Source organism: Bemisia tabaci, chromosome 2 (assembly GCF_918797505.1).
Source record: "Bemisia tabaci chromosome 2, PGI_BMITA_v3".
NCBI lineage: Eukaryota > Metazoa > Arthropoda > Insecta > Hemiptera > Aleyrodidae > Bemisia > Bemisia tabaci.
The window spans coordinates 36,284,221-36,307,480 of NC_092794.1; the positions used below are offsets into that span (position 1 = coordinate 36,284,221).

Below are 23,260 nucleotides of genomic sequence, written 5' to 3' on the forward strand. Positions count from 1 at the left end.
GCTGTCTCTTGTATCACCGAAAAACAACAAAATTAGAAATTACTATACTCTCAGGAAAGGGAGATTTTGTCCCCTTTTCTCATTGACAATTTTTTTTTTTCTGAATCCCATTTTTAGTGTATTTTCTCGAAGTAAATACACTATTTTTATACCTACATTTAAAAAAATTTCAAAATTTGCCGCCCCCTAAATTTGCCGCCATGGGCCGCGGCCCATGTGGCCACCCCCTTAATCTTGCCCTGATATTCATTGTTCCCACTTTGTTTAAACATTTAAAAATTTAAATTTAAAATGTATTGTATTGGTTACTTATACAATATACAGGGTCTGAAGTATTTCTTGTTTTCTTGTGACCCTCATTTTCCTACTTTCAGTTTTCAAAAGCATGATTTTGGATCTCTTTAGCTCTGGCTTGTTTCTTCCAGAGATAATGGTGCTTGGATGCCTCGAATAGCTTTTCTTTGATTGATCGATTTTACATTTTTCATCTCACAATTCTTCCGATACTTTTATTATTATGTTCAATTTCATAAATTCCCTTTGTAAGATTAATCGATTTTGACCCTGAAAATATCGTCAAAATTCTACTTAGAAGAGTTTGATTTTTAAAAAATTTCGGCCTTTCCGAGAGACGTTCCCGCATACTCCTGAGCAAAATATCACATTGCGCCCCCTTCGCCGGCTAAGGGTGTGCGCCCTCAGAGGTGCGTCAGTCCGACCCTGGATGGGCCCCTGGACGCCCCCTGTACGATTACGAAAGATAGACTTTACTTCAATTCATCTAATTTTTTCCCAAAATTGGGGGGGGGGGGTGGGGGCGGCCTGAAACACAAACCGGAAAGTTGTACAACTTAAGTGTAATGTGTACTTAAAAATTTGAGTGCAGTGCTTTGCTAAATTTCATTATTCATTCAGTTTCTTCCCACAATACCCACCTGCATACATTTTACAACTTTTATAAACCAGGAGTACCAATTTCTAAAAATGCTGACCAAGACAAGTGATGAAATGAACGGCACGCCGTTCCGTTCTCCGACAAAAACTTCAAAAGGTAATTATAAAATTATTATTTCCAGAATCTGTCATATATTTATATTTTCAGTCAATTTTCTTCATGTACCTCCTCACGCCTCGTGGTCGTTTGTCAATAAAAAATACGATGTCTGACGTCGTTCGGACCTCACTGAAACCTGCAGAAGAGAGGGACGAAGATCGTAGAAAAATATTATTAATAAGTAGACCACTTTAAGTAGAGAGATCCCACGCTACATAGGTATTGCCAAATTCAATTGGCAATTTAATTTTTACAAGAATACGCTTCTAGGGATTTTTGAGAAAAATTCAATGAGTTCTCTACAGGAAATTTTCAAAGGAATCCGCACAAACGTTCTCTTGTACAAAATTAAATTGCCCATTTAAATGTAGTAGGAAATAGCTGTTGTGGCTTGGTTCCTTCCTGCTAAACGCGGTCCAAGTAACGTCACGTTCTAGGTAAATTGAGGGGGTCTGAATCAGCTTCTGGATGCGTGACGAGAGGAAAAGAGGGATCAAGCACTACATTAGGTCCCGCCAAAATCGATGAAAATCGCGGATTTATTTTTTCCCCTGAAACTTACGATGAAAATACATATGAAAAAGTAACGAGTTTCTACGTAAAAAAGGAACTAAGAAGATGTTACGTAATTTTTCGGAGGGACCGACTAGGGTGGGGGGGGGGAGATCTCTAAATGTATGCATGTTCAGAGGGATGTCGAGGCCTTAAAATTCCAAAATCTTGAGCGACATAATTATAGACGGTCCTTTGTGAGAGTTCTGAAAGGACGGAGCGTCTTTTACCGAACGGTCGCGGATATTACAAATCGCGGATAATCAAGACCACGGAAAAAACGCAGATAATTATGACCTCGGGTGGTCGGGAATCATTTGTTCTCAAACGGTTGCGAACAATACAATTCGCGGATAATTAAAACCGTGTTCATTCCAAATCGCGGATAATCAAAACCGCGGAAAATCGCAGAACGCACCTGACTTACTCGCATGCACGGTACCACACAATGAGCACTAATCAAAATAAACAAAATTCGTGCATCTAGCGGTCTTCAGTATGTTATCAGCTACCAGGAAAGTCCAAGAAAACCCAATTCGGACCCTCAATGGGCTAGTTATCATCAAAATCCGGTTTCTCATTGAACAGACCTCGGACATGGTGATTGCTCTCATACCTGTGAGATTAGAGGGGCCCATTTTCAGTCGGTACAGTTTCGATTTTTACGTAAAGTAACGAGCTAAAGTGACTGTACTTTAGTGTAAATTAGTGGAATTTTGATGTCAAGATATAAGCAGCATGGCGAAAGGAAAGTTAAAGTACTACAAATCTAAGTCATTCAATCCAACGAAGAAATCCTTTGACAGGTCTGTGTACATTTTTACTGAGGTCCATGAAAAGTTTGCAGGAAAAACAAATTCAGTCACTTTTTGGTGAATTATGAGACTACATGATATCAAGTTCTTGCTAGCCCCTCCCTTTCTTCATTGACTTGAAACAGGGAATGGGGGTCCGCGACCCCCCTTCAACTAAGGCTCTCCGTTCCCTGCAACAGTATACTGAGGCGTCTGCAGCCTCTTTTCATCGAGGGCTTTCTCCTCCCCTCGACAGAATAACTTCTATGATCAAATGCATCCCTCGCAAGGTTCTCTTAAAAAGGACTCTGTTTTGAGAAATCCCACAAATGTCAATTTGGAGGGCCAGCACCTCTTGTCTAGGGGAAATATTTGTCTCACTTCCAAAAATATTGTCAAGGGCCATGGTCATTCATTAATTGGATATAAATTTGTTGACGTTGATGATTATTTTGAATTTTTCAACCATTATATTTTGCATGATCCCCCTGGCAATAAAATTAGAGGATTTTCTCTTAAGAATCTGCAGAAGATCTGCACTTCATTTTTTTTACAATGAGATACATGAAAGTGACGTCTCCGGCGGGTCATTGGTTTGTGCAACTCGAGGAGGCTCCTCCAACACCCCTAAACCTTCTTACCTCCTTGGAGGATTAATAGGTCTTCATTAAAATCTAATGAAATTTCAGAAAAAGTTACCTAAAGGATCCCAATTGGAAATAAAGTGCTGAAATGAGACTGTTGTCAAATCGTGGATTAAAAATTTCTGATTCTGCGGAAATAAGCATGCCTCAAGAGGTGTTGCATTCATTGCAGCTTTTGTTTTACATGATACTTGCTGTACGCTGTTACACACTGAAGAAATGAGTTTTTGCATATTGGGCTGCTTGTAGATTTATATCACCAGAACCCTTCAAATTAGATTGTTATGGGTCATTCCATGCCCATTGTACCAGGTTTAATACAACTTTGTGTTGAACCATTTTACCTGCAGTTAACTGTTAAGAACTCATTATTCTAATCAAAATATACACATAAGTTTTCATCTAACATAACTTTTGGTTTCCTTTTTAGACGCGGCAGACCTCCAAAAGAGACGCCTGCTACAGATTCGAAGCCAACTGAGATTCGTGCACAAGTGACCAGAGTCAGTGGAAAAACTGCATTGAAAGAGTGGGTACCTCAATATCATAAGATTTTTATACGTTTTTCTTTTATGTATTATCTGTGAGCTAATCATAGTGCTCTGGGTTTCAGTGACTTAATCATGTCTTTCTTGAATGATCTTTGGATCTCTTTGAAAAATTGTAGTTAGGTCAGATTTTTGGAGACATAATTTGTAAAGTCAAAGACATGAAATCTGTACTCTAAAATACAGTTAAAGTTGCAGTGAACTGAAATCTTCCATAAAAACTCACACAAAAATTCATCAAATTTAATTTGAGATGCAGAGAATCCACAAGATATGATGCAAGTGAAATGGATTGATTTTTCCTAGACAATTTCACCGTGAGGTACATTTAATGAGAATTATCAGAGACATTTTAATGTTTCAGCCTCAATATTGCATACTTGAAATGGAACATATAATAGCTACCCTAGTAGCAACGGCTGCTTAAATTTTTAAAAAGCTCTTACATTTCAAGAAGACAACTCTTAAAAAACTGTTAAAATCCTCGTATTAGGAAACACTCTTTAAAATTTACGAGCGGTACTATTACTTTCGAGTAGTAGTATAGTAGTTTTAGTATACTTCATTTTTATAAGTAGTAGTTTTTTTATACTTTCGTAAAATACTTGAAAAAATAGCGAAATAGGGTTTCCTAACACAAACATTTTAACAGTTTTTCTATAAGTTTTTGAAATGCATTTTTAAAGGTCATTACTTCTAGGGTATCAGTGTGATGCAGATGCTAATTTTGTTGACGAATGTTTTTCTACGATCGCCTCAAAGGGTTAGAACTTCCTAACTGCAATATTTGTGATGTATCTCAAAAGTGACAATCATGGGGTCAAGCATTTAAAAATCTTCTGCTTTCAGTTCCAACTGCAACGCAGATGGCATCACGCACCAGGGAAGCATTGCCAGCACTCCAAAAGTTGCGTCTGATAGTGTTGTATCAACCACATTTTTGGATGAACATTGTCCGCTCACTCCGTCGCCAGTTAGGGGAGAGGATTCTTCCTCTGAGTATTTGTCTCCGACAATATTTTCCAGGTACTTACTTAAAATTATTCATGACCAAAACCAGCCTTGCATGCGGATAATAGAAGACATGATTTTCATGTTTGCTTACCTTAATTAACTTGACATCCTGAGAGCAGCATCACCAGGTCTGAAATAATAGAATACTAGATATAAACGACATATTGAAAACATAGAAGCGCATGAACAGTGGTCGTCCTTCAAAATTTCCTCTCTCACTTTATTTCCTCAAAACAGAGGGGACAGGGAAGTTTAAATGAAATTTTTACAAAACATTATCATAGGGCCAAAATAAAACAAGTTGGTTTTCCTCTATTTAAATAAAATGCTACTGATGAAAATATGTAGCATTAAAAATCGAGCTATGCATTTTTTGACCATTTTTATTTTATTTGTTTTGGGTCATTCCATGCCCATTGTACCACGTATGTCTAAGGGTCAATTGTGATCTTTTTCTCTTCCAGACCACTGGAATCAGTGAAAACGTACAAAGCAGCAGCTTTTAAACTCAGACGCGTCACAGGCAAATCATCGCCACCAGCTTCAAAGCGAAGAAAACTTGGTTCCCCTGGAGGAATACCATCAAATGGGTATATAAAAAATTTTTCATGATGTACTTTATTATTATTCACTTATTTTAGACTGATGGAAAAGGCAGGAGAGCTTTGAAATACTAGAGAGGACCTTATGAATGAAACAAAATGGATGAAATTATTGAGCATTGCGCTTAACATTGCATGGCTCTAATGCGAATATTCAATGACCAATTTTTCGCAATTTGCTGGCAAAAGTCAACTTTTAAGAAAATATTGTTTCACTTAAATTGCAAAAGTACGACAGCAAGAAAACTAGAGCCGATAATTAGATATTTCAAGCACTTCAAAAGTGGAGGAGACACTTTTCTTTTCAGAGAGCTAGTGAAATGATATATTATCAGAAGCTTCTTGCGGTTCAATTTTCACGTCCTAAAATACTTAACCAAGGCACTTGAGGCTCATTCATAAATAACATACTGCTCCATGAGGTGGACAAATATAATGTTAAGGGGGAAGGGGGATTGAAGCAAAGCTTTATATGAGGATTTTGAATGACTTTTCCCAAGTTGACAAGGTGTTTATTGTTCGTTGTCTCAAACAGTTTTTAAAAGTTAGTGCCCGAACAGAAGGTCATAAAATGAGGGAGTGCCAACTCCCTGATGCTTTGTGGGAGGACCGAAGGAATTTGGATCAGATTTTTGTCATTCGGGAGGGTTCCGCACAGTGTTACAGAGCATCACCATCGTTCATGAAAGATTTTTAAGAGCAAAATCAAGGACTTTCGAGGACTTTTCAAGGACTTCTAATTTCTAAAATCTGGACTTTCAATGAGTTCTCAAGGACTCCTTGAAGAAAAATTCAACTACTTTCATACACTTTCAAAAGAGACTTTGAAGGCTTAAAAGAGTGCGTATAGAAATGAAAAATTACTTTTCTTGTATCTTTGTTCCTCTACTTTCTACGTACAGAAGCAAACGTAAATACGAGATTTTTCAAGAACACATTGCATCGAAAGAAGGGAAATTATACCAAGATATTACTAGTATATACTATTATTATTTTTATTTTATTTTATTTTATTTTTTTTTTTTTTTCTTTGGAACTTGGAAGAGGGAACACTTCCGGTACAAGTATTACTGACAGGCCACAGGCCAAAATCAGTAACACATTTTATCTTGCTTGAATAAAAAGTAAATGTTATTTTCAAGTAAAATTAAAAAATTTAAAAAAAAAAAAATTAAATTTTAAGTGAAATCAAAAATTACTCGATATTAAGAAACGTCCTGACAATACTTGACATGCTTATGACAATGGACTTCTGCATTGAATGAAGCATTATTATTATTATTATTACTATTATTATTATTGCATGAATAGTACTTAGGTTAGCACTAGAGGGTTTTTTTATTTTTTTTGAAGATAGGTGTAGGTATTTGTTACAAGGAACCAGGGTTTCACGTCTCACCCAAATACAGGATTGAGCATCAAAAAGAGTTTTTCTCAAAAATGGTGCATTTACACTGCAGATGAATCAGTACAGTTCTTTAGATGATTTTAGAAGATAATTTTAATTGATTATTTCAAACACTATTATTGAAAGCCAAAAAAATATTTAAAAAAAAGACACAAAATCACCGGATGACGTAAAATTAAAAAACTTTCCAGTACAATAGGGCAAAATCACAGAATTCAAGGATATTTAAGGACTTGAAAATGCAAAAAGACATTCAAGTATATTCAAGGGGTCAAAATATCTGGTCAAAATATCTGGGTCAAATGTAGCATTACATAAAATAGAGAGGGCTTCTTGAGTCTAGGATTCAGATTTGATGAACATTTTGCAGACTACAAAATTTGGATCTAGCTTATAAATTTTATACATGCTGTATTATAGTGGAGAACTTAAAATTACTCGATTGCTCAGTAAAAAATTTTGGCCTTGGTATTATGATATTATTTGTTTTTTCAGTTTCAGAACACCTCAAAGAACTGTCGTTGATCCACCTGCAAATGCAAGAGCTACACCTAGCCCCATACGGAGGATTCAGAGACAGTAAGTAAAGAAAAGCATGCGTACATTATACTTTCTCGTTCAAGTTGACATACATAAGAATGTTATCAGGAAGTACTTCGACTATGAAAGAAGAAGGAAAAACCATTTGCACGTATTCTCAGACATTTAAATGTGAGATTAATGACTGATTGACTATAATGATACATTCAAATTTTGAACACCTCCTTATGATTTTGCATACAGGATGTCTGTTTGAAAAAAGTACTTTAATCATAGGAATTGTTTAAAAAATTGTAAAGGTTATTTTTTGTTGTCTTGTGATCTAGACTACAAAAATCCCTGAACTTATTAACGTTAAGGGAAATTCAAAAACCAAAAAAAAAAAAAACCCAAAAATAAATAAATGAATAAAAAAAGGAGGGCTATGTTTATGCCAAAATAAAAAAAAAAAAAATATTTGTTGTTCTGAAGTGAGACTACGGAAAGATTTGGTCAGAATAGAGTATGTTCAGACCTATTTTGCATCATATGATAGAATTTTTTTTGACAGTGATCATGGTTCTGAAATGTAAATTTCTAGGCTAATTTTTCCCTTTGCTAGAAGCTCCTATCATTTTCTTTCATTTGAATGACATTTACTTTTAATTGTTTCAGGCAAGCTGAAGTTGAAAAGCACAAATTGGTTGTAGAGTATTTTCGGCGTGCTGGTGTTGATAGCAACATTCAAGACCTGAAGCACAGACGGATAGTCGATATTGGTCATGTTATAACAGAGTCAAGAAAACTTGAAGGCCATGAGTGCAAAGATGGGAAAAAGGGTCATTTTTCCTTCGATCGAGAGGTACAGAAAGGCTTGGACAGTGTCCTGCATTTTTCTTGCCAAAAATGTGGTGAGAAGACCAATTTCCACACACATGTTGGTGGTTCTGCGGAGATCAATGCTGGCATGGCTATGTCAATGTTGGCTACGGGCAAAGGACATGACCACTTCGAGGAAATTATGACGTGCCTTGATGTTCCTTGCCCTTCTCGCGACACTTACAAGGTCTGGGAGAAAAAAGCTGGCCAAGTGAGTGAAACTTTACATTTCATTACTTCAGCAGAATGTCTAGGTGCAACGACGTATGTCTGCGTGTACGACATGTGTCTACATGTTAGGAAATTTTTAAAATATGGAATAAAATTGATCTCGGAGACTTTACTCAGTTGTTGAGAGATTAGTGAAAATAATTGTCAAGGAAAATTATGGGTGAAAATTTGCAAAATTCGAAGGAATATTTAGCATTTCATCCTAAAGTAAAAGGCAAAAAATATTGGTCCAACAGAGGATCTTAATTCTGTTACTTATCTTTAAATGAAGGAATTTTGTTACTTCCCATTTCTTGACGCTGAAGGAAGAGTTCCAATCAAATATCTTTGCCTCTTTTCCTCATCCAAAAAGAGCTAGACAAGATGTTGAATTATCAATTAGTACTTATCGTTTTGTCGATTTCAATTCCATACAGCTGTCTTTTTCTGATGCCACACTTTTTATGAGTCATCTACCTTTTGTACCTATTCCATGATTATAATTTCTTTTTCTCTTTTTTTTGACAGGCTGCAAAGCGACTTGTGAATAAAGACATGAAAAAAGCGGGTCTCCAAGAAAAACGAGTTGCAAGATTAAAAGGCAATGTGGATGCTGATGGCACTCCTGGCATCACTGTTACTGCCGATTGTGGCTGGTCCCATAGAAGCTACGGACACAGGTACACGGCAAAGTCAGGTTGTGCTGTGATAATAGGAAAGGTCTCTAAAAAAATTCTGCATCTTGGGATAAGGAACAAATATTGTTATGTATGCCAAGTTGCACGGAATAAATGGAGACGACAGCTGAAGGCACAAGGACCCTTAAAAAACCGAGGTAGGAGGTTGACACCTGTAAAAATCCCTCAGCATGTCTGTTATAAGAACTGGTCAGGCTCTTCACCAGGCATGGAGACAGACATGCTCGTCGAGGGATTTAATAAGAGCCTGACGACCCACGGTGTCAAATATACGACCCTAATCGGTGATGGCGACTCGAGCGTGATGAAAAACCTCGTCGACAAGGTGTCGTACGGGTCTGAAATAGAGAAGGTGGAGTGCGTCAATCACCTTCTCAAAAATCAAAAAAAGCACCTGTTCCAACTACAGAAGCAGATCAAAAAAGCAGTAAGAGGGAACAACGCTGTAAAAAGACTGGCACAAAGAGAGAAGGCTTTCCTGACAAATGCCAGAATAACAACGATTGGCAAGACTTTGAGACGCATGGTCTTACAACTCTCCAAAGAGAATGCTAGCCGAGAGACCATTTGCAGCGTTGTTAAGAACATAGGAGAACACTGCGTTGGTAACCACGCCAAATGCTTGAAAAAATTCTGTAGTAAAAGTGGAAATGTCCTTAGATTGGATCTCTCAACAGATTTTGTTTTTCGACTGACAAATATAATATCTCAGCTCACACGCCATCATCGGAGCATTGTTCAGTACGAGACAACAAATCTGCCAGAGAGCTTCAACCACCTAGTCACCAAGGCCACTGGAGCGAAGCAAGTTTTTTATGGCAGGAGAGATGCATACTCTCAAAGGGTGCATATAGCTGCTCTGATTTTCACGCATCAGCAAGACTGGCGGGATGCGCTATTTGCTGAGCTCCATAAAAAATCACCATCGAGCTTAATGAAGAGGATAGCGATGAAAAGGACAAGACGCAGTCTTGGCTATGCGAGGAGAAAATTACTGCTACGAGAGCAAAGTACGTTTTTAGAAGCAGGCACTCCACCTGACACCGGTGATGATGAAAGTGACCCAGATGCTCCAGAAATTTCGAACGGTGATGCTTCTGCAGCAAAAGTTCAAGCATCGAAGGATTATGGCGGAAGGTGTGAGAGACCGGACATGCCAGAAACTGAGCTGCAAGAGCAGATTGCGTTACGCATCCGACTGTTGCAGGTTGACAAGAAACGGCAGGCGGAAATTGAGGAGTACACGAGAGGCCAGTCAGAGAATGACCTATGGGCTGCGGAAAAAAAATATCGTGCTACTGCCTCTGATGCAGCGAGGATTTGTAAGCTCCAGAGAGGGAAACCTGGCAACGTGGTCAAAAACATGGTGTACAAGCGCGAATTTGAATGCCCAGCAACTGAGTGGGGGAAATTGAACGAGCCGAGGGCATTGAAAGCCTTTGAGGAGAGGACAGGCAAAGTAACTAGATTGTGCGGCTTGTTTGTCTACCTCAAAGACGGATGTCTCGGCGCTTCTCCAGATGCACTTGTGGAGGATGACAACGCCACTGTCGAAATAAAGTGCCCGTATTCGGTAAGATACCAACAGCTGAAAGACGTCGCTCAAACCAGGTCTAGTTTTTATTTAAAATATGATAATGTAACAGATGAACTTTACCTGAAAGATTCGGCCGATTACATGTATCAAATTCAGTGTCAACTTGGAGTGACAGATTGCTCTGTATGCTATTTTGTAGTCTGGACAGAAGTAGACATGCACATTGAAGAGATTTACTTTAACTCTGTAAAGTGGCAAGAAATGGAAAGAAAAATGCTGGCCTTTGTTAGACAACACTTCCTTGTTGAGATTGTAGACCCACGACGCAAACGGCAAATGCCAATTCGAGAAAGCTCGGAAGATTACGCTTTGAGAGAGGCAGAAGCGAAAGAAAAGGCAGAGTCTGAGAAAGAAGATCAGTCGAAAATTTCAGATTCTGATGTAGAGGAACAAGACGGCAGTGATCTTGATTCCTTCATTGAAATACCAGATTCTGGTGTAGAGGAGCAAGCCTCCAATGATCTTTATTCCTCCATTGAGATTCCAGACGATGATTCCGAAGATCTCTTTGATGAAAAATTGGGTGTGAGGCCACTAACTCCGTCTTCTTCATCTATTGAACCACCTGTTTCCACCGAGATTACGTTCTTGAAGAATGGAATCAGTCTTCCTCCAGTGAAAGTTTCATTTGGAGGCAAATTACAGTATTTAAAGTTCAATTTCACATGCGCATTCGATTCAATAACATTTATAATCGAGCAATCTATGGAATGTAGCCCCTCATATCGTGAGCAATTATCTCACCATAGAAGCAACGGTCTCATAAATTACTGTTTCCTATTGAATGAAAGAGTGAGCAAAGATCGGCTAATAATTGAAAGAGGTATCCTTCACCTGAAGAACAACATAGGGACAATGGAGAACCACACAGTGAATTGTATCTGCAATGTGAGCAGTTGGGCAAATTTGCTGAACGACATTCCATCCGCAAAGCGAGTATATCAATGCGTGTCCACTGAATGCCAGCACGTCCTGGAGTTAAGTGTAGCTTCGGTACAACCACCCCTTTCAATTATGCCCATGCTTCAAAAAGGGAGCATACAGCCGATGATGGATGACCTGGAAACGCCGATTATTGACACGTTTTGCCGAAAATGTAAGAAAAACCTGCGTCTAGACTATTACAAGTTTGGAAAGTGCCACATTCTACTGTTAGTAGACACTTTCAAGGATGGCTCGCTTAATACTGAGGACCCTGATTTCAAAGGCTGTTTCTGTATTGGAGATTTGGAAACATCCATTGTTGCAGATAAGAAAAGGTATGCTCCTTTCATAAACGATCTAGATGAAAAATTTATTTATCCGAGATTGGGCAAATTTTTAATGTTTCTTCAAAATGTTGAAGCATACAAGAAGACTTACTTGCTTAGGTGTCTCAGGATAGGGAAGTCAGTCAGGGAAAAAGTACTCCTTTGATGTACGAATCACGTGTCCTAGAAAAAAAAGAGATTCGAGAGTCAGATCAATGAGAGTTGTAGTGCAAGATTAAGAGACATTTTGAGGAACTATTATGGCCTGCGACATTGCTGGAAGTGCCTCACACTGACAATCAATCTGGAGAGTTCTGAGTGTGAAAAAATCACTGAAGAATACTGGGACTTCTGCTTATTCGAAAATATGTTTTAAAATTTTGTTAGATGCACTATCAATAGACTTGAGGGGATACAGTTGAAAAACTGTAACGCCTCAGAGTAATTGACAAATAATTTAATCTCAGTCACACCAGAAAATATTATACATTTAGTAACAGTTTAGGAGCCACCAAGTCTGAAATGGTAATTTCATTGATCAAAACATTCTTTCTCCCGAATGATTTAAAATGCACTTATTCGCAGCTTACATGTTTCATTTCCAGAATCATCAGTTTATTTTATTTTTTCTTGTCTTTGGTTTCAGGTATAATCTTACAGGAATTGTGATGTATGAGGGTGAGGTAACCACAGGCACCTCCGGCCACTATGTTGCATATGCGCGAGATCGGAATGGACGATGGAGGCTGTACGACGATCTCGCGGACGATGTACAGATGGACCCACCCGTACAAGGAGATATGAATCCTCACATTATAATGTATGCGATTGCAGAGTAATCAGGTGCGTTACGACAATGGATTAATTTTTTTCTTATAAATTGTATTAGTTATGCTTTCAGAAAAGGAGGCTTTCATGAAGCATAGATATAACTTTGGAACTGGAAAACCAAATAATCAGAATCCTAAAGAACAATTAAGAATAAGTGAACCAGTTTACTGTAAAAGCAAATATTGAAGTAAGAATACTGAGAGCTTCTTTGACCAGCTGATTCCAGGAATGCTAAATTGTAAAATATCTTAAGTTTTTTTATCTTCATATGTTGATCTCTGGGCCAATCCTTAATTTTTGAAACAGAAATATAATGGGGGAAGGACTCGAAGATGGACGGTTTTTGAAAATTGAATGAAAATGTGAAAAAAAGTATAAAATTGGCGGCTTGGATGAAAATTACTTTTGCTAGACCAGAAGATATTGGGAAATATGCCTAATTCCTGTAAACTATGCTTCTTAACAGGACTGAAATGAGTGTAAAAGGAACTTACTGTAGTATGAAAGGTTTGAAAAACCTCAGCTTCCTCAGAAAAATTTGCTGTGATCAATGTGAAATCAAAACATGAGAGAATAAACTTGGGTATCCTGTAAAAGGGAGGAAAGACTTTTTAGCACAGTGACAGTATCCAGTTGGTAATTAAAGTAATTCAACTTTGTATTGAATAAATAACAAATTATTGATAAATTCGATACCAAATGATAACTTTTGATATCAAAAGTAAAGTTGATATGGAGAGAGAGTGTAATGTGCTTCGATGCACCATTGAAAAAGTGGCCAAGTTCACACATGAATATTTTTCAAAAACTAGGTATGTTGCATCAATGCATCGGAATGATGGGAAAAACCAGCAAAATAGTTGGTCCGCCAATTAGGAATTCCTTCCACACTATTTTTCTTGTGTGAAAATCCAAATGCAGATTATTATCAACTAATATCATCAATTTTTCTTACCACAGGCCAACCAGACTGGATTTCTCTTCCTCCAATCCAAGGTTTTTGCTCTCCATGACTAACATCACTTATTCTTGTAAACGTGTTATTGGCTTTGATAATCAGCCGCATTTAAGTATTTTTAAAATTTTTCCATTGTCCATTGTCCGTTGTTCTATTGTTCCATTGTTTTGGAATTGGAATTCCACCTTGATTATTGAAACCTGTAAATAATAATAATAATAATAATAATTTATTGATTCTTTTGAGTTGAAACAAAAGATTACAAAGTCAGACATTTTTTAGATCTAATATACATAATTTTCTAATTTTCTTGCTCTAAATATTCTTCAATGTTATAGCATAAATTTTCCTTGCAAATGCTAGTTTCTTTCATATTTCTCTGCAGTTCATTGTAGATCTTCTAGCAATTGAATTCGGGTCCTTTGGCAATCATTCTTTTTGGTATCTCTGTTATACTTATGTTCATCTCATTTCTGCCTCTGTAGTTTACTTTTTTTCTATTAAATGTGAAGTAGTGCCTATATCTATTTACAAACAAAACTGATTTTCTAATATAAATATTGTATACAGTCATTAATTCATTTGCGAGAGTTTTCAATCTCACGATAGAATGTGGGTAGTAATGTAAATGGAAATCTACCAAAGTCTTTTCTTGAAAACTTCAGTGATTTTTCTTCTCTATGTATAAGAAGAATATTTTGCGACAATTTCAAGGTATGATGTTGGCTCAATCTCCCTGTCAAAAATAAAATAGAAGCGAAGTTTTTGACACATCGCAACCAATGTACACATTTTTCCAGTTTGATTAAATCTTGGAACTTTTCACGAATACATTGTCATGATTCAGAGAAACAAACATTTATAGAAGGGTCCGATTGCTGTAAAAATGCTTAAAATTCAATTTTCTTATTCAAAGCAGTTTTTTTTCCCCCCCCCCCCCCAACATTCAAAATATGTAACTCAAGTCTGTAATGAAAACCTAACTTAAGTCTCATGACAGAAAGTGTCTTTCCAATCTTTAGTTACATAGAAATAAGTTGCTCTTTCCGTTGATATGTGTCTTTTAAAGGTCTTGTTCAAGCCAAACAATAAATAGCTGTGGTAACCAAAGGAACCCAAAATGAAGGTTTCCCAAGACTGACTTTTCCTAAATGTCTTTCTTTTTATTAAGCAAGGAAAGTCTCCGATGATTAATCGGTTTTGCATCTACTTACACAATTAAATCATTGTGAGTTTTCTATTCAAGTTTACTTTTACGTAAAGTTTTTATTATTTATTTAATTTTTCTTTGATAGTTTTCTTAAAACGTGCAATTGGCCATACTCGTAATTTTGCTAAAGTTCTTCTTCCTTCTCATGTCTTTTGTATTTTCATCATTCTTAAATTACCTTCGCTTTTATGAGTATTTGTCTGGCAAGTAATATTTTTCTGCATTTCAATTTAGACGTGTGCGTATTTTCGTCTGTGAAAATTGTATGTCAGTTTCGAATCTCAAAAAATATCTATTTTTAACCATACTGCAAAACTGTTAGTATTTTCTGATGTTGAAGCCTTAAAATAAAGTATTCAACATTTGCTTTAACTTTCCCCTAAATTTCTCTTCTGTGCCTAAGAATGGGTTGGAGTCATGAAGTCCCAATTTTTTCTAGTCATTTCAAGTATGATACCTATTAACTTAAAGATACTGTTCATCTTAGGTTTTTAGTAGAGGCAAAGTTATTGTTTTTTGCTCTATCTTTTTCTTGTTTCATTTTCTTTTTCTTCTTCCTCCTCTCTGTTGAATATTTGTATTTTGTATGAGTGTGTTAGTTTTATAATTAACTGTTCCCAGAAAAGTTGAAGTTTTGGTTTGTCATTTTATCGGGCTTGATTGATAAGGGGTTTTTGTACTCACTTTTTCTTCCCGATGGAGATTGATGTTTTATTTTCAAGCGATGCGCATTTCGAGCTTTACGCTCATCTTCAGGCTACAAAAGAAACTTGTTCCGCGGCGCGGATACGCGTCAAACAACGAAAAAAAAAAAAAAAAAAAAAAAAAAAAAAAAAAACTAAAAAACGAGCGCACAACCGCACATTTGTCCACTATTGCTAAAAATTATTAAAACGTACATAAAAATTGGTATAAAACTGGTATAAAAACAGCCGAATTACGAAACCGGACCACGATCGTGTTATCACTGTTGTGTAATCACCTGAGCTGGACGCGTGTGATTCCGCGGCGGGGCCAAGGAGGGGGGTAAAAACAGAGTTGCCACTGTGCTCTCGAGTTGGGAATTTAAGATGTTGCCTCCGGCTTTTGTTTTCTCAATTTCAAGTTGCTCCAGCAAGTTCATTTTCCTACCTTTTTTGCATTGGTGTATTAGATTGACTGAACATTCATTACTGTGGTGGTTGGTTTCGATGAGGTGGTCACTTAGGGATGAGTGACCCATTTTCTTGAGACGTGCATTGGCGAAATGTTCATTTGTGCGTGTACGCACACTGCGCCCAGTTTGACCCACGTACTTCATCCCACATTTACAGTCCACTCTGTAGACACCACTACCTCTTAACTTATCACTGGTGATTTTCTTGGTATTTGTAAGTAGGCGCCCTAGGTTTTTTTGGTTGCCGAAGGTTACGTTGGAATTGAGGTTCCTGCGAATGATTTTCTTCGCTCCCGCGGAGATTTTGTCACTGTACGGGATGGATATCCATTTCTCATTGGTGCTCTTGAATTGGCGCCCATTGAATAGGTGTTGATCTTCTCTACGTTGTCGTTTTGTGCGCAAAATCTTTAAAATATCTCTTTTTTCGTAACCATTGTTTATGGCTATGGCTATGATGGTGTTGAGTTCCTGATGGAAATCTTGTTTTCTGAGAGGGATGGTTAAAAGGCGATGAATCATACAGTGAAAAGCAGCGGTCTTATGGCTCCAACTGTGGTATGAGTTTATAGGAATAATTGAGTCCGTATAGCTATCCTTTCTGTAAATTTTGAACGCAATTCTATTTTCTATAATTTCCAAAGTTAAATCCAAGAAATTGAGTTTTTTCCCGCCATTTTCTAGTTTGAATTTTAAGTTGGGCTCAAGCTTGTTAATATCTGAGAGAAATTTGTTTAACTCTCTGTTGGTCCCTGTCCATATTAGGAAAATGTCGTCAACAAACCTGTGGTACGTAAAAATGTTTCTCTTCCATTTTCCATCAGCTTGGCAAATCAACTTATCAAATTTATCCATAAAAATATCAGATAGTAATGGGGCAATGGGGGCACCCATGGCTAAACCTCTATTTAGTCGGTAAAAATCATCTTGGAATCTGAAAAAATTATTTTCGGTGGTGAATTGGGCTAAATCAATGAATTGTTTGATTTCCGCTTTGGATAGGTTTGAATGACATTTTAGTACATCACGGCAACACTGGAGCGCTAATTTTCTGTTAACATTGGTGTACATGTTTTCTACATCCAGGGAAATTAGTTTGGCGTTATGAGGTAGAATGATGTTGGAGAGTTGGTTGGCTAGCTCTAGAGAATTTTTAATGCTAAATTTCGGTTTCCATTTTGTATGTTTTTTAAATAAATTCACTAGAAATTTTTCAGTTTTGTACGTAGGAGCTTGACATGTGGGCACTACAGGTCGAATAGGGACGTTACGGATGGGTAAATCAGTGTTGGCTTTATGGATTTTCACGTAACCCTGGATGTAGGGGGCTTGAGGGTTCATTTCTATCAAATTTTTAGGGGTTTCAAGTAGGGTTGTTTTGTTTAGCAGTTTTTTGAGCTCTGTATTGACATTTTTGGTGGGATCTCTCTTCAATGTGTCAATATCTTCGGAATTTAAAAAATCATGAACTTTATCATCATAGGCTTCTTTATGAAGTATCACTAAGGCATTGCTTTTATCAGCTTTAGTAATGATCAAATTTTGTTCATTTACCTTGTTTTGGACATCTTTGATGGTGCGGTTCACAGCATTGTCATGACTCCCGTCGTTGTGCCTGGTGCAGTAATGGTCCTCAATTTTTTGGCATACAGCTAGGATGGTATTTTTGTCGTCCAACACTCTGTTAACTTCTACAGCAAGGTTTGTAAGTTCCTTTTTGGTGGAAATGGGAGGGGGGCAATATTTCGAGCCACGGTTCAGCAATTCAATTTCAGCTTCCGTAAAAATGCAGTCAGATAGGTTTACTAACCTGGGTGCAAACATGATTTGGTGAGGTTTATGTTTATCTCTGCTACGTAGGGTTTCGAGTTTCTTTTCTTGATTCTGCACTTTTTGAAATTTGATGTTGCTAGCCTCAGCTTCGATGGCGTCTTCGTACGCTAGGAATTCCACATAATGAAGGTCGTGGACTAGTTCAAGGTGGAGGAACATGATTTGTTTGTATACTCTGGATCTTTGGAAATATCTCTGATGCATGTGCCATTTGATGGTGAGCTTCGCAAATTTTTCTCTGAGATGATTTTCACCGTTGTATTTGGTTAAACTGTTCCGGACATAATTGGGTGTGAGTTGTTCAGTCAGGCATATTTTGTTGAAATAAATATCAGCTGATAGATTTTTGACTTTAATTTTTAGTTTCCGGTATGCTTTAAGTTTTTTCGTTGTTGTAGCATTTTTCATTTTTTCGATCCACAATTTAAAGTTGAAGTTTTGGTTTGTCATCCTAGCTGTATGCCAAAAAATTGAGGACCATTACTGCACCAGGCACAACGACGGGAGTCATGACAATGCTGTGAACCGCACCATCAAAGATGTCCAAAACAAGGTAAATGAACAAAATTTGATCATTACTAAAGCTGATAAAAGCAATGCCTTAGTGATACTTCATAAAGAAGCCTATGATGATAAAGTTCATGATTTTTTAAATTCCGAAGATATTGACACATTGAAGAGAGATCCCACCAAAAATGTCAATACAGAGCTCAAAAAACTGCTAAACAAAACAACCCTACTTGAAACCCCTAAAAATTTGATAGAAATGAACCCTCAAGCCCCCTACATCCAGGGTTACGTGAAAATCCATAAAGCCAACACTGATTTACCCATCCGTAACGTCCCTATTCGACCTGTAGTGCCCACATGTCAAGCTCCTACGTACAAAACTGAAAAATTTCTAGTGAATTTATTTAAAAAACATACAAAATGGAAACCGAAATTTAGCATTAAAAATTCTCTAGAGCTAGCCAACCAACTCTCCAACATCATTCTACCTCATAACGCCAAACTAATTTCCCTGGATGTAGAAAACATGTACACCAATGTTAACAGAAAATTAGCGCTCCAGTGTTGCCGTGATGTACTAAAATGTCATTCAAACCTATCCAAAGCGGAAATCAAACAATTCATTGATTTAGCCCAATTCACCACCGAAAATAATTTTTTCAGATTCCAAGATGATTTTTACCGACTAAATAGAGGTTTAGCCATGGGTGCCCCCATTGCCCCATTACTATCTGATATTTTTATGGATAAATTTGATAAGTTGATTTGCCAAGCTGATGGAAAATGGAAGAGAAACATTTTTACGTACCACAGGTTTGTTGACGACATTTTCCTAATATGGACAGGGACCAACAGAGAGTTAAACAAATTTCTCTCAGATATTAACAAGCTTGAGCCCAACTTAAAATTCAAACTAGAAAATGGCGGGAAAAACTCAATTTCTTGGATTTAACTTTGGAAATTATAGAAAATAGAATTGCGTTCAAAATTTACAGAAAGGATAGCTATACGGACTCAATTATTCCTATAAACTCATACCACAGTTGGAGCCATAAGACCGCTGCTTTTCACTGTATGATTCATCGCCTTTTAACCATCCCTCTCAGAAAACAAGATTTCCATCAGGAACTCAACACCATCATAGCCATAGCCATAAACAATGGTTACGAAAAAAGAGATATTTTAAAGATTTTGCGCACAAAACGACAACGTAGAGAAGATCAACACCTATTCAATGGCGCCAATTCAAGAGCACCAATGAGAAATGGATATCCATCCCGTACAGTGACAAAATCTCCGCGGAGCGAAGAAAATCATTCGCAGGAACCTCAATTCCAACGTAACCTTCGGCAACCAAAAAAACCTAGGGCGCCTACTTACAAATACCAAGAAAATCACCAGTGATAAGTTAAGAGGTAGTGGTGTCTACAGAGTGGACTGTAAATGTGGGATGAAGTACGTGGGTCAAACTGGGCGCAGTGTGCGTACACGCACAAATGAACATTTCGCCAATGCACGTCTCAAGAAAATGGGTCACTCATCCCTAAGTGACCACCTCATCGAAACCAACCACCACAGTAATGAATGTTCAGTCAATCTAATACACCAATGCAAAAAAGGTAGGAAAATGAACTTGCTGGAGCAACTTGAAATTGAGAAAACAAAAGCCGGAGGCAACATCTTAAATTCCCAACTCGAGAGCACAGTGGCAACTCTGTTTTTACCCCCCTCCTTGGCCCCGCCGCGGAATCACACGCGTCCAGCTCAGGTGATTACACAACAGTGATAACACGATCGTGGTCCGTTTCGTAATTCGGCTGTTTTTATACCAGTTTTATACCAATTTTTATGTACGTTTTAATAATTTTTAGCAATAGTGGACAAATGTGCGGTTGTGCGCTCGTTTTTTAGTTTTTTTTTTTTTTTTTTTTTTTTTTTTTTTCGTTGTTTGACGCGTATCCGCGCCGCGGAACAAGTTTCTTTTGTAGCCTGAAGATGAGCGTAAAGCTCGAAATGCGCATCGCTTGAAAATAAAACATCAATCTCCATCGGGAAGAAAAAGTGAGTACAAAAACCCCCTTGTTCCCAGAAAGGAGAAAAATCATTCATTAGAAACTCATACTCATTTTATTGTATCGTCATTTCTTTCCTCCAGTTTCTTAATTACATAAGTACCTGCTGTCTGCTAATTTCTGGTCAACAAATGAGATAAATCACTCCACCTTACCTTTCCAAGTTTTTGAGATGAAATTCTCAGTGAACACCTCTTTTTCAAATTGTGTTCAGAAGTTTTAAGTCTGTGATGAAACTTAGAGGAAGTATATTTCATAATTTTTGAATCCCATAATCCTCTCAGGTACTCTTTGCGTCTCCAAACTTTAATCTGGTCGCAGGACAAAATGATTCAATCTGTTAAAAAAAAACCAAGTGTTTACTTTTATTAACTTTTGAGAAAAAGTTGAACTTTTTCAACAAGGCATTTTTGAGAAATTCCCAATCTAAAACTTCAAAACATCCCTTCACAATGGGAACTAAGTATCAGAGATTGTAGCTTCTTCTGATGAGAGTAACCCTTTCTTTTATCGTCTTTGAAAATGTATTGTATTCATTCTTTATTTCAGGAAGTGATATTTCATTCCTATTTTCCATTAAATTATTTTACTTTTTTCTTTGAAATTTGATTTTCTCTTCACTTGATCCCACAGTATTTTTGACGGGTTTTTCCTATTGTTCATTGCTTTTTGAATATGCTCCAACTTCTTTCTTTGTAATAATGTCAAGTATTTTCTTTGAAAACTTTTAAAACTTTCATTTGCCTCTTCTGAGTCATTTGCGTACTTTTGTAATGTTAGATTCAGCATTATGATTAAAGTCATTGATATGAAGGAATTGTTGAAAAGCTTCTATAGTCATGGAATGGCGGGGAGAGATAAGCTCTTGTCAGTGGCAAATAAGAGTTTAGCCACCGAGGGATGAAAATTGGTTCACTAGAAGTTTGGCTTGTTTTCTTCATTGTCTCCTTTATATGACAGTAATTGATGGTAGTTCGTATTAGACAGTAGTTTGATGATAATTTTATTCCCTTTTTTCTAACTTTGGGAAATGTATCAAAATCCTAATCGTTATCCAACTTGTAAAAATAAATCCTCACTTACTTATCATGAAGGTAACGACGATGATCCACAATGAGGAAAAGCAGTTGAATTCATTTAATTTCAGGCAGGGAGGAGTCACATTTTCTTCTTTAGAAACTGATTGTAAGCCGAAAAGCCAAATTCATGATGAATAGTGAGATTTCTCACATACAAATCACGAAACTATTTCACTTCACACAACGCGACAGATTTGTTTGTTTTCATTCGCACATTCGAGGAAACTTTGAGGTTAGGTTTCGTAGGTAACAATAACAAACATTGGAAAACACGGGAGGAAGAATCACAGACCTCGAAGTGGAGTCAGCAATTAAAAAACGCTGAATTCAATTTAACTTTCTTTGGGCTGAAATTTTCGGAGCATCAATTTAAAGCAATGGGCTTGACATTTGCGATTTAGATGAAGAAAATTAAAGGGTTAATTTTAAAGAAAACTCGCTCCTTCTCATGCAGTTGCTCAGAACTCACATGAGGTGCCCTCACCTCTGAAAATTAGCCGCTTCAATTCTTAATTTTCTACAATGAAATTTTGGGTGCAGATCGATTTAACGTCTGGCAACAGAAGTGCGATTCCAAAAATCTGATATTCTGACTCTTTTTTTCAAAGAGAGTCCATTTTCGTCACGAGAGTCGCGTAATGGCCGCTTTTCGAATTTCGCGGTTCTTTGTCGACCGTGGCGCGATCTCTTATCACAGATTCTCAACTCGACAAGCCATCGAATCACCTTTTCAAATCACGGCATAAACGATACGGAACTAACGAAATGTAGGTTTCCGAAATTTGTGTTTGAAACCTTATTTTACACTAAAGACTAGGTTTTCGCACTCCGCATAAACGAACCGGAGGTTGAAATTAGTTGAAATTCGACTTCAAATGCGATTTTCAGGGAGTCGAGTGTTCAGCAGAGATTCACTCCTGAATTCCGAAGGCAGGACTTACAAAAAATCCTGCCGAATTTCCATCGCAAACTGTCTGGTGCGCAGTCGGGAGCATCGATGTTCCCTTTCTGCAGACTCTAGGCACTCCGCACCCGGAGAAGGATTTTCTGTCAGTCCTCGCCTCAGGCAGAGATTCAGCCCCTGAGCTCTGAAGGAAGGACTGACAAAAACTCCTGCGGACCAAGACGGAATCTTTTAAAGTGAAACGTCCCTTTATGTAAAAGAAAAATCTGCACAATTGCTCTTCTTTTATTTATAGGGTACGGAATTCGAAGTAAAACGACCGTAGGCGTAAGGAATACAAAAAATACTAATAGGAAATTTCAAAATTACTCTTTGGGGCCGTCCATGAATTACGAAAGGCAATTTTTCCGATTTTTATGACCCCCCCCCCCCCCCCCCCCCTCTTCTATCGTTTAAATGCATAATTTAATAAAAAAAATGGTGTTGAAACAAATCGGTATTGTTTTAAACATTACTAATCGCTGGTAGGAGATCATGAAAAATAACAGTTGTATTGAAAAAATAACAGTTTTTAAATTCAAAAAGTTCAGAACAATTACATTTTAACCAAAAACATTAAACGTCTAAAAAACGAAATTTGGACTAGTAAGTCTTTAAATTAACGGAATTTGGAAGAAACAAAATTTTTGCGTTTGGCTTACGTATAGGCATAGGTAAGGCACCTCTGGACCTCCTCCCGGCTCCCTGTAAGTGCATTAGGTACGTAATTTGCGGACGGCCTCTTTGGTAAAGGCATACTTACATTTATTTGTTTATACTGCCCACTGATGTTACATTTATTTCTGTCTTCGGAGTCTGCTTTTTCCTCTAAAAAAAATTATTGGACGGTCTACGTAAGATTATTAGGGCTCTACACCTTAGGTCCAGAGGTTTCTCTG

At 37.3% G+C, this 23,260-nt stretch overlaps 2 protein-coding genes and 1 long non-coding RNA gene across 3 annotated transcripts; 1 reads left to right on the forward strand and 2 right to left on the reverse strand.

The window, feature by feature from the left end:
* The first annotated feature begins 2,309 nt into the window (after positions 1–2,309).
* On the forward strand, positions 2,310–12,760 carry LOC140224076 (uncharacterized). Its single transcript, XM_072297226.1, has 8 exons — positions 2,310–2,412; positions 3,475–3,573; positions 4,442–4,618; positions 5,071–5,196; positions 7,112–7,195; positions 7,811–8,225; positions 8,753–11,778; positions 12,416–12,760. The coding sequence occupies exons 1-8, from the start codon at positions 2,345–2,347 to the stop codon at positions 12,606–12,608; spliced, it is 4,188 nt and encodes a 1,395-aa protein (XP_072153327.1). The 5' UTR covers positions 2,310–2,344; the 3' UTR covers positions 12,609–12,760.
* On the reverse strand, positions 4,483–18,207 carry LOC140223971 (uncharacterized). Its single transcript, XM_072296594.1, has 5 exons — positions 15,453–18,207; positions 13,556–13,758; positions 13,095–13,188; positions 11,882–11,952; positions 4,483–4,736 (listed from the first exon to the last, which is right to left on the reverse strand). The coding sequence occupies exon 1, from the start codon at positions 18,205–18,207 to the stop codon at positions 15,733–15,735; it is 2,475 nt and encodes an 824-aa protein (XP_072152695.1). The 3' UTR covers positions 4,483–4,736; positions 11,882–11,952; positions 13,095–13,188; positions 13,556–13,758; positions 15,453–15,732.
* A 2,286-nt stretch (positions 18,208–20,493) lies between these two features.
* On the reverse strand, positions 20,494–22,697 carry LOC140224080 (uncharacterized). The gene is made up of 2 exons (XR_011899326.1): positions 21,423–22,697; positions 20,494–20,676 (listed from the first exon to the last, which is right to left on the reverse strand). It is a non-coding gene; the product is annotated as an uncharacterized lncRNA (long non-coding RNA).
* Between the last annotated feature and the right edge of the window lie 563 nt (positions 22,698–23,260).